Source organism: Haliaeetus leucocephalus, unplaced genomic scaffold, assembly GCF_000737465.1.
Source record: "Haliaeetus leucocephalus isolate CR32 unplaced genomic scaffold, Haliaeetus_leucocephalus-4.0 Scaffold206, whole genome shotgun sequence".
In the NCBI taxonomy this organism is placed as follows: domain Eukaryota; kingdom Metazoa; phylum Chordata; class Aves; order Accipitriformes; family Accipitridae; genus Haliaeetus; species Haliaeetus leucocephalus.
The window spans coordinates 8,735,510-8,747,060 of record NW_010972642.1 but is presented as its reverse complement, the minus strand read 5'-3'; the positions used below and the strand labels follow the sequence as shown (position 1 = coordinate 8,747,060).

At 40.8% G+C, this 11,551-nt stretch overlaps 1 protein-coding gene across 2 annotated transcripts in view; it reads right to left on the bottom strand.

Moving 5' to 3' along the window:
- Positions 1-5,315: 5,315 nt before the first annotated feature.
- Positions 5,316-11,551, bottom strand: part of LOC104830960 (chromosome unknown open reading frame, human C7orf73) — a 21,289-nt gene continuing 15,053 nt past the window's right edge. The window contains exons 1-3 of one of the 2 annotated variants that reach the window (XM_010566246.1): positions 8,360-8,417; positions 8,161-8,214; positions 5,316-5,779 (exon numbers count right to left, since the gene is read on the bottom strand). In XM_010566246.1, coding sequence (XP_010564548.1) covers positions 5,699-5,779; positions 8,161-8,214; positions 8,360-8,398 — 174 coding nt within the window. In that variant the 5' untranslated portion in view covers positions 8,399-8,417 and the 3' untranslated portion in view covers positions 5,316-5,698. Of the gene's footprint in view, positions 5,780-8,160; positions 8,215-8,359; positions 8,418-11,551 lie in introns of those variants that run through there. The other variant, XR_774269.1, reaches the window with a different exon arrangement.

The following is an 11,551-nucleotide window of genomic DNA, read 5'->3' as shown; positions in this document are numbered from 1 at the left end:
CTTCCTTATCATTGTACTGCAGTGGGAGCTTTTTCAGCAGGGGAAGCTGTGACCAGCAAAACCTTACCAGGCCAACAGATCCATTGCTCTCCTCTCTCTTTGGCTGCTGTTTAGATAGTTACGCAGTTATGATTTCCCTGACAGAGAAAGTACAACCTAATCCAAGAGGGCACTCAGTGCTGCTCCATGAGTAAGAAGGGAGAGGGCTGAAGCGGAGTGGTGCTGGTGTATCTCCTCATCGTCCACGTTCACTTGAACATCACACTCACCTGCTCTCTAGCAGCCCAGAGAACAGGAACTTCAAATGTAGGAAACCGTGACACAGAGCAGATAACTACCAAACCAAAAGGCCAATCTCTTTATCACCTGCAAAGTGAATGCCCTGCTTTTCTGACTGGATCCCTGTGATACTGGGTAAACCTTCTCTTGTATTATGTCCCGTTTTTAATAATTTCTTTAATGTCAAGGCATTTAAGCTGTATATTAGGATGATTGGATCTCATGTAATCACACATATATATACTTTAATGAATTTTTATGCTTTCCACTTATAATCTAGGCTTTCAAGATGTTAGTGTGAATGTCTATTCTGCAAAAATAAAATGTCAATAAAGTAAATTATTCACTACTGCACATTCTGGTGCTCTGTGAGAATATAAGTGGGATATATTTCACCTCATAACCCACCAAGCCCTTAGGAAAGGAGTGTTGAGACAGCAGGAGGTGTTGGTTTACTGCTTCTGTCAAAACAGAGGGGTCCCACAGACTTGTCTTGGAAATAAACAGATACAGTAAGAGGTCATAGGTTGGCAGATGGGGAGCAAAATGGGAAAAGCACAAAAGCATGTCTTAGCCCTTGTACCAAAAGCAGAAGGCAGCATCCTCTAGCAAAACAAGTGCTGTTCATAGTAGTTCCTGTCAATTTGCTTTTGAAAAACAAAGTGTTCCTGTGAATCAATGCCTCAGTGCATCCCCATGCCCTCCCAATCCATGAAACCAGACCTCAGCCTCACTTTTTCAACTCTTCTCACCTCCCCAGCTCCCGTGTTCCCCCTATCCTAAGCGTGCTGCTCTGCTGCACCCCAGCACACAGAACTCACGCCTGCCTCTGGATCCAGATCCTCCACACCCCCCGGCTCCCCTCCTTGGGTGTCTTCCCCCTCCGCAGCACGCAGCTGCTGCAGAGCGCGGACCCCGACACGGTGCTCAAAGCAGAGGTGCCCTGGCCCCCCTCCCAGCACAAGCTGGTCTCCCAGCAAGCTGCACCCAGTACCGAAGCCACTGAAGCAGGAGAGAGAGGCTGCAGTGCCTGGCCACCAACACGGGCAACTTTCTTCAGGAACAAGCACTGCAGCGGGTGGGGGTGTCTGCAGTACCGAGGGTCCTGTCCGCACGCACAACGAGCAGGACATCTCTTTGTTCACAGTCCCCGAAGTTACTTTCAGCCATTCTCCCCCTGCCGAGAAACTCTCTTCCTTGCTTCTTCTCTTCTCAAGGCATCAGCCACTCTGCGCCTTTTATTGTGCACTCATCTTCTAATCCTTCTCACTTCATGCTTCATCTACCACCATCTTCAAATTGTGTAGCTGCTTGACCACAAATCACTCTCCACCCTCCTGATAGTTATTTCTCTGCTCAGCTCGCTTCCCGTCAGGCCTTGCTATCCCACACCTTTCCCAGGGGATATGAACACGGGATATTCTCATTTTCAAGAGAGACGAGCAGCTGGCATGCCAATTCACTTCAGGGAGACCTAGAGTTACGCACAAGTCAAACTGGGTGACCACCAACACTCTTTTGTAATAACACCAAGAGCACCAGGTAAATGGAAATTGCTTGGTGCTGCACATGTCAAGCAGTATTTCTTCAGAAACATTTCCATGAGTCCCTGGCATAGTTTGTCTCACAAGATTGGTGCAGAGAAATTTGGAGTGGACTTGGGCAAGGAGTTTCCCCAGCAGCCTTCCCTCCCGTTTCGGTGCTCTCAGCACACTGCCACGTCCACAGCCGCTGGCAGTCATCACTGCCACATCCCACCAGGCATTTGCAGGAAGGCAGCGCGCTGGACCGGCCCTTTTTCCCTATCAGATCAGTCAGTGCACACACCACAGCCAGGTTCTGCCCTTAGATGTACACCCGTGATTCCCTTCATTTCACTGAAGACATAAGAAAGTACATGAGAAACTATTTAGTGGCAGAATCTAAATATCACAGAGGAAAATAGCAGGTGAACAAGCTTAGGGTTGGCAAGCTGCATGGCTCATACTCTGATAGCAACGGGTGCTGACTGCTGCTATTTTTTTTTTTAATTAAAATAAATGGCAAGTGGACAAAGAAGTGGGAAATTTTCACTGGTAATTTATAGCATACTGTCACTCAACTTCTCCACCAATAACCAAAGCTGAAGTATTTTCTTCAGAGGGGAGATAAGCCTGATTTTAAATTGAATGATTTCCAGATGCTTTTAACATTCAGCACATACATCAAGTCCTAAAAACAAAAGTTCTGCTTTCAGCCCAGGATTTAAGATTCCTATACAAAAAGTATAATCACATTAACTAGTAGCAGTATACTATTTTATCTTACAGTTTTATATTACCTTTTCCTAGAATCCTATTAAGCCTACATATATTTTTTTTCACAGTGATATAAAGCCTGAACAATTTAACTGAAGTAAACTGAAGTGATTTACACTGAGCAATTCTTTATTCTGTAGCTGATAGAGTAATGTTTTATTTCTCAGGAAAAAAGAGCATCATAGCTACACTTAATACTTGTACATGTGTTGTTCAGTTCTCTCTGGTTTGCAGAAAATGTGAATAATAGAATTTAAAACAGGCCCTTATATTTTTTTTTCATACATTGATTAGTATCTTACTACTTGGGTTGCATCTTTGAACCCAAAGGTGCAGTTGTCAGAGAAGGGCTCTAATCAGTGTGCTGAAAGGTTGCAGAATCTCTGTTCTCACACAGAAAACCAACAGTAGGTTCCACTCCAGCATTTGGGCTCACAGGGTAGGAAAGTTACTAGTGTAGTTATGGTTTGAGTCAGTGATTTACATGATTGGGGTATTTAGGTATTTTCCAGGTGTATTAAAGACTAAAGCCAGAACTGACTTTGGTGGGAACAACTATTCTGAAGGTAATTTCGTAAATTTGTTTTATTTTTCAGGAAAGTAAATTTGACCTTCTGTGATTAATGTATGTTTCAGGTGAAAAAGCAAATAACCTCCACAGCTATTTTATCTCTCTACAAATGCAGTAAAAATTATTTTGGCTTGGGACTTTGTAAAGTAAATGTTAGCATATACCACCAAGAAGTGTAACAAATGAACTAAATATCTCTTTCTTACCCTTCTGAGGCAAAAATAAAGCAAGTTGTACAGGAAATTTCTGTATGGAGTTTACCAGTAACATATGTACTCCAATACCCGCCATCACTTCCTAATATTCAAAATAATTCTGCTTCACATACAGTGGATATTGATTTTTACATACGAATACCAATTCACAATCATGTTTCTGCAAACACAGATATAATCTAGGCTTATGAAATGAACTCCTTATTAATTCTGAAAACGCCTATTTCTTCCTTTGCAACATTTCAATTTCACCAGTAATCTAAGGGCCACCTGTAATCTGGGCCAACAGTAGTCTGGGCCCTTCAAAGCACACTTCCACATGCTCGACATGTGTAACAAATCTCTCCAAGAAAGCAAGCATAGAGGAGTCGTAACAGCTGTTGGTGCGCGCAGCTGCTAGCACCACAGGATAAAGGAGAACCGCGAAGGAGAACCACAGTGGAAAAAGGGGAAGAGCACGAGGAGTCCTGCCCCTGAAGAGGATTAAGCGGCAGAGACAACATATGATGAACTGACCACAACCCCCATTCCCTGTCCCTCTGTGCTGCTGCAGGGGGTAGGTAGAGAATCCAGGAGTGAAGCCATGCCAAGGAAGAAGGGAGGGGTGGAGGGAAGGTGTTTTGAGATTTGGTTTTATTTCTCATTACCCTACTCTGATTTCATTGGTAATAAATTAAATTAATTTTTCCTCATGTCAAGTCTGTTTTGCCCATGACAGTAATTGCTGAGTGATCTTTCCCTGTCCTTATCTCGACCCACGAGCCTTTTGTTATATTTTCTCTCCCCTGTCCAGCTGAAGAGAGGGAGTGATAGAGTGGCTTTGGTGGGCACCTGGCATCCAGCCAGGGTTAACCCACCACAGTATGCTTTAATCAAGAGCCTGAAAGAGTGGAGGAGGTCATTCTCTGTGCTTGTCCCTCCTATTTGTCCATAGCAGTCCATCACCAGGCATTGTTAATAAAAGCAAGGAGAATATCTTTCTGGTACTTTTATTTGTCCTTCACATCCTGCAAAAGACTGTCAAGGCCACTCAGTGATTTAAGTCACCTTATGGAGTTGATAGGACTCTTCTATTTTACAGAAAAAATATTAAATTTTATTTGATAGACTGTTGAATTAATAAAACTTATATCTATTCAAATTACTGCAATATTTTCTTCAGAGTTTACAACAGGATTTGTGCAAAACTATGATTTCCAAATGCAGACTTTGCTTTCCACTCAAACAGAAGAGGACAGTGCTACAATACGATGTGTATTTTCTCACACACCAGGGGTTTTAGTGGCAGCAGTCGGTGAAGAGGAGCATACCAGACAAATAATGAGGGGGACAGCAGATAAATAGTTCTAGTCCTAAGAAAAATACATGGTAGACAACTGAACCAAATGCAGAGGCAACGGGCTGAAGACCATGCACAGGAATGAGGAATTAATGGGAATACCAGACATACTTGATGGAAATACTGAGCTCTAGTCCTTGTTCCACACCAAGAGGCAGTAAAAAAGCATACTTAAAACAATTACACAAACTGGACCATTAAGTACATAAAGTGAATGGTTTCGATTCACAACATAACTGCTGACCTCCACAAGCCCCGATTACCACTTATGGAAGATAAATCTTCTCTCTCCTATGCTTCCCATCACTCCAAAGACATCCTCAAGCAACCAAGCAGAAGGGAAAGAAGAGGAATAGACAATAAAAGAAGAAACAATGAATTTGAAACGTAGGTTCAAGTTGATGGCCTTTTACACTTTTTGAAATCATCCACATCTGTGCAAAGTCTACTCTGCTGGAAGTGATCATTTAACATAATGGAAAAAGCAGAAGCTTCTCCCTTCCCTCCAGTCTCACAGTTTGACAAATGAACCTTCCCATCTCCAATAATGGAATGTTCATCTTAAGGACAGTGAAGTACTGCTGCTCAAAACAAATGACAAGAAACCCTGAAAGTTACTTCTTGATGCATTTAATTTCTTTTGCGATGCTCTAAGAACTAGGGTATTACAAAGTGTGAGGTACGCATAGTAACAGGACTAACAGGACTCCAATTGGATCAGGTAAAAATGGATTACAAAATATTAGGAAAAGCAATAACGAAAAATACAAACGATCTTATCCAGTCACATATCAGCTGTAAATCCATACTCTGAAACCCTCGCAAATCAGTCCCAGGAAAAGTTCATGGCTGCTCTTTCAAAAGAATGACATTCCAGCTCTTGGAGACTAAAAGTGGAGGAACCTCCCACGCCAACCCTCTACTTGATCTTTGTTGCCTGAAAGGTAAATTGCATCCTTGATGCACGCACGGAGGTGACCTGGGTAACATTGCTCTCTTAGGACTTGTCACTGGGAGGTTTCTTCTTAGCTTCCACATCCTTCTTAAAATCTTCAAGCTTCTTTGCAATGTTGGGAATCTTTAAAGACAAAAACAAAAAACAAACAAAACCCACACAAATTAACAAAAAAATCCTGAGCTACATGAGCCTCAGCAGGAAAGACAATACCATAAACACAGCAAGAAATTCTATGACATTTAAACTGGTTTCTAGGAGATACTTGCTTCCAGGATCTGTTACCTTGCACAGAGGTTAAAAACAAAAGAACATCAAGCAAACAGCAGATGAAAGCACCTCACATGAGGCTTCAGGAAATATTTTAGATTGTTAAGACTAAAAGTCAGCCGGTGGCGATGGGAACAGGAGGGAGGAAAAAAGATCACTTCACAGGAAACTTAGTAAGACCAGTCTGGCTTCCTCACTGAAAGAGAACAAGCTGCCAAGAATAAGCTAATTTAAGCACTGATGCGCAGAGTTTAATAATGACTTTCGGAGGGGAAATTAGATTGCACTATACTGGTCACAAACCAAGAGAAAAGAGATGTTCAAGAGCAGCAAATTATGTTCTCAAGAAATTTATGAAGAAGTACTTCTCCTGGTCCAGTTTGTAGGAATCAAAATTCCCCACTGGGAAATTCTACTGCATTGCAAATTGGCAACCTTTTGCAGTTTCACACTTGAATGAAAATTCAATTTACCGCTTGTGAACTTCAAAACTTCAGCTTTCTCTTGCCAATAAAAGCATTTTGATAAAGCAATCCAATAGTAAATTTTGACAACTTTAAAAAAAAAGAAAAAAAGAAAAAGAAGAGCAGCAACTTTTTAGGGTAGGGAATAAATTACCTCATGACTCTAGCCAAAACTGGGAATTGACAACATAGGATTTTACAAGCTGACTAAAATGAAAGTAAAGCAAAGTTCCCACTGGTAGTTGTGAAAAACATCATGGACTTTTACTTCATATGTAACCTGACCACAGAGCAGAAGGAAAGTTAATCCAAACAGACTGCAGTTCTCTCATTGGATGGTTTGAGGCTGGTAGTACAAGTAATACCGTTAAGTTTCTGTCTTAGCTTGCCTTTCAAAGTTAAGCTCTGTTAGAGCAAACGACATTAAAAGCCCAGCCTGTAACACGTGACATTTAAGCTATACCAAGAGAACTCCATTGTTGTCAGCAGAGCCCTCCATGTGCTTATAACCAAGCACATGTGCATACAGCTGCAGAATTAGGACCTCATTATGACAAGTTTATCTTAGATGTCATCTAAAACAAATCATCTTTGATACCAGCAACAAAATTACCATGTTCATCCTGCAAGTCAGTGTTACATTCCCAGGGAACCATTTACTGCAAATCAAAAGCATAAGTTGCCCTCTTGTGGCAATACTTTATTGGTGCTGCGTGAAAAGCACTATACTATGCTTATAACACATACTGATACACCCAAATATGTTCTTATTGTTACATTTTCGTAACACTGTAAAACATATACTGGAAAGAGAAACAAGCCTTTTATTAGTACTCTTTCTGGAGTGACTAGACAGGAAGATTCATAAAAGTTTGCGCATGAGCACGGAGCAAAAAATAAGAATTCTGCAAGCAAGATGACTTCAATACTGAAGATGAGAGGAAAGCAAAACATAAATATCAGAGATTTGAGCCTCAACAGCTTTTTTTTTTTAACTAGGCTAATATAGATCAGATAAGAAAGGAATAAAACTGATGTTAAATTTCATTAACTCCTCTAGCCTATAAACAGCTAAGTGGCACTGCTCTTACATGGGATTCTGCTGACTCTGCAAAAATTAAAAGCTTGTATTGAAGACACAGCTCTAAATCTTCTACTCTAACTCTCACAGTGGAAAACCTCTGTTCACTGTGAGAACTGAGGAAAGAAAGTTCACTTTCTTTCTTTTCTCACTGTGACAAAAGAAGGAAAGAAAGACTGCGGGTCGATATACTGTTTGAAGTAGGAACAGAGGCCGAATTTTCCAAAAAAGCTGGCAAAACTCATTTTCTTTATTACAGAAGACAGAAATTTCAGATGTTCTGAAGGATTTTTAAGTAACAAATAGGTGTGCTGAGTGGACAACACCATAAGCAGGCAGAGTCAGGAAACCAGTATTTTAGTGCCAGTACAATCCATGAGCAGCTACTAAACCTCTTCTGTTTCTCCTGGCTCTATCTATGCCGATGACTGTTTACCATATCTGTGCTCTAGGACCCTAAGACCAGCTAAGGCTCCAAGCCTTACTCTATCACAGAGAAGATGTCAGAGGTAGATGTTTTTGTTTCATTTACATTCAAGTTCACCTGTAACTAAAGTCAGTACAATCTGCATTCTGCTTAAATAAAATAAACCATCAAAATAAAGACTGATACAATTATGACTGCGGGAAAACAGCCTTATATTTTCAGTTCAGAATAGGTTTAACTCTGAGAATACAAGGATACTTACATCATAGTTCTGAGCCAGATACATCCCAACCACATTGCCAAGAGTAAAACCAAGCTAAATGGAAGAAAGGCAGAAAAAAAATAGTTAACATCCTTCCATCAAAAGCATATTGGTTAAAATTAAAAAAAAAAAAAAAAGGAATATTGCAAGTCATGTGAACACTAAAGCATTTCAATTCCACTCCTACTTAATTTCTCACCTTTCTTCCAATAGGTGCAATTTTGCCCATCTTCCTCATCAGGAAAACCTTACCATTATTTTCAAAATACAGCACAGTTGTGTTTTCAATACACATCTCCAAGACTATCTGGACCAGGCTATGATCACCTTTATAAAGTTCTTTGCACACACACAAAGGCAGTAACTCCTATGAAATTGGGGAAGATAACAGCAGGGACCCACATATCAGAGCTCGTGGTTCACACCTGGAAAGCCTAAAGCAACACCCCACTAAAACAATACCCAATGCTAGAGAGGGACAAACATATACAAAGACATAACACAGTAAAAAAAAAAAAAAAAAAAAAAATTCACAAGCTTGAAAGTCAGCACAGAGGCTCTGACTGCAAAAAGATCCCGGTCTCACTTTAAAAGGTTTAAGAGTAGAGCTCCTCTGTCAACTTAAAATGATGTAAACCCACTACTTCTCTTCTGCAACAACTAACAACTGTGCACCTTCCTGACCCCTTCGACCCTAAGAGATTAGTTTTCAGCCAAATCCACTCTGACCTAGGGGCTCCTCTAAGGCAAGAAAGCACTGTTGGTTGGAAGCAGGGCACAACCTCTTCTAACAATGGTGCAAACTCATGGGTGCTGAAGGGTGTCTCTGCAAATGCACCCTGGAAGAAAAGCAAGAGCAAAACAGAAGCACAGTTCTTGGCCCTGACCCTGTTTGCCAGCTGAGGAAAATCCTCAAGTGTACCAATGCTCCTGGAGTGAAAGAAATTCCTCTCTTCAAAGACAGGTGATGACATTTTCATTCAGCAACTCCCCAAGATCCTACATTTTATTTTTATTGTTATGTTTCATAATAAGTAGGTCCTATACTCTGAAAGCTCATTTGACTATTTTGGAAGGGGACACTACTAATATTGTGCCTTCATTCACTGTCAGTAAAAAAAAAAAAAAATCACTCTATATGACAGCTGAGGCCAGTTCTATTTAAGAAAATTATTATTGCTTATGGTCACTGCTGTCAAAATAAAATATTTTAAGAAAAATAAAACCACTGTCCACAATAACAACTTTGCCATCACATACTGACTAGTCATCTTTTCCATGCCCAAAGCAGGATACAGTACAGCTCATCTTTTCAGTGATTCAGACTCCTTAAGCATCACTGGCGAAAAGCTAGCTATAGAAAACTAAAATTGGTTGAAAACTGCCAAATGAGTCATGACTGAAAGTTACTTCAGTATTTTCTTAAACAGATTTTTGGTCTTATTCTTTGTTTATTATTACTTTTTAAGGAGCTTAGCTTTAACAACTTAAGAAAAAGTAGAGTTCTTTTTGTGTGTACTGCACTGGTTATCATTTGCTCTTGTGGTTTTAATCATCAGTTAAAGAAGTACTCTGGGAGATATTAACAAACATTGCACTGATGTAAGCCAGACTTGTGATTCCTCTTAACGCAGAGCATCACTCTAGCAGAGGAAAGTTTCCTCTATCTTTAGCACTGTCTGAGAAGTCACTTGAAAACACAAACCTGGTCCTTGTTTATTAGCAGTTTTCTAGACTTTCACCCTAGAATATTTCCAAAGATGGGACAACTATCATATTCTGCTGTGAGATAAGACTTATTTGGTACAGATGCTACTGACATCAGCCCTCCCTTTAAGTGTACTCCTTTATTGAAAAGTCTAGCACTGCATTCAAGAGCAATCCACCCAGTTGCATTTACCTTTACAGCTGGCAATTGAAGCAGAGCAAAACATTTCACTATTTAGACTTCAGTTATGCATACAGCAAAACATATAGCCAAATAAAATTTGCACGTTAACTAAGGACAACAGGGCTGATTTAGACTTCAAGGTCTTCCAATTTCTACCCAGCATCAAGTTGCATTTTAAACAAATGTTTATTTTGTGCTTAACTCTTGATAGCAAAAATACATGGTTTGCAAGATTATCCCTTTATCTCCCTGTTACAGCCCTAACAAGGGAGAGCAAGAGTCAAACACCCAATCTACACCCCAAGAAGGAAAAAAAACAGAATTAGTACATCTTTTTTCTAACTTTCAGGCACTAATTAAGAAGTCATAATTAATAAGAGATTTTCATCTAGTAGCTGCAACAAAAAAAAACATTATCAGCAAGCAGCAGAGTTGATAAACACAGAAACCTTGAGAATGGCTAAGCGTATTTACTGCTACTGAATGCTTTCAGTGGAGTGAAGAGAGACTATAAAAGACAGCTACAGAAATGACCGAGGCTTTTGTAGTTATTATTACATTTTATTTTGAAGTTGCGATAAAAAATGGGCCTTATTTATTCATTTCATAAAACCACGCAAGACTCTCCGGACTTACAGTAGGCCATTTCTTCTTGCTCTGTATCAACCCTTGGTATGAAACTTAGTAGCCAGCTGAATTACTCTTCCCCCAACAAAACGTCAAAGAATATCACTTATTATTTGTACCTACTGGGACATACCTGAACACAGCTAAAACCCTAGAGTGTCCCTCACAACACTACAATGAAAAACGGGGGACTGTCTCCACGCTTTGGTACAGCAGAAACCAGCATCTTTTTTGGTCAGGTAACTTATTTCCACACTTGGCAGTAAAAATACCAGCATCGATTAAGTATTTAATGAAGAGTAGCCAGGTATCTAACTTCAGACACCCAGAAGAGTTTAGGGGAAGACACAGAAACACGGAAAGGAATATTAAAATGACAAAAGTACGAAACCATTTAGTCCATTAATTCTGCTGTTGCTAAGGGGATTTAACGAAAGGCAGTAATGAATCACGAGCCCTTGCCTTAACTTCCATATGCAAAAATCCCCATCTCCAGTGCCAAATATTTAAAGGCAAAAAAATATTTAAAGCAAAATGGCAAGGACCGAAGACCACCGTTCTCACAAAAGGAGGGACGTACACACGCCAGTACGAAGAAATGTGAGCAGCAGGAGGGCATTACCGTGAGCAAGCAAAATCTGCTGAACCCCTCAGGCAAATTAAGGGCACGATTTGGAGGAAAAACAAGGCAGGAACGTCTCGTTCGCCGAGCAGCTGAAAGGCCCCGCTCTGCGGGGAGCGGGGACCGAAAAGCGGGGCGAGGCCGCGCAAAGGCTCAGGGCGGGCTTGAAGGGGCCGGGGAAGGGACACGGAGAGCCAAAACCGGGCGCAGCCGCCCCGTGTCAGCACCTTCGCGGCCACGCGGGCGAGTCA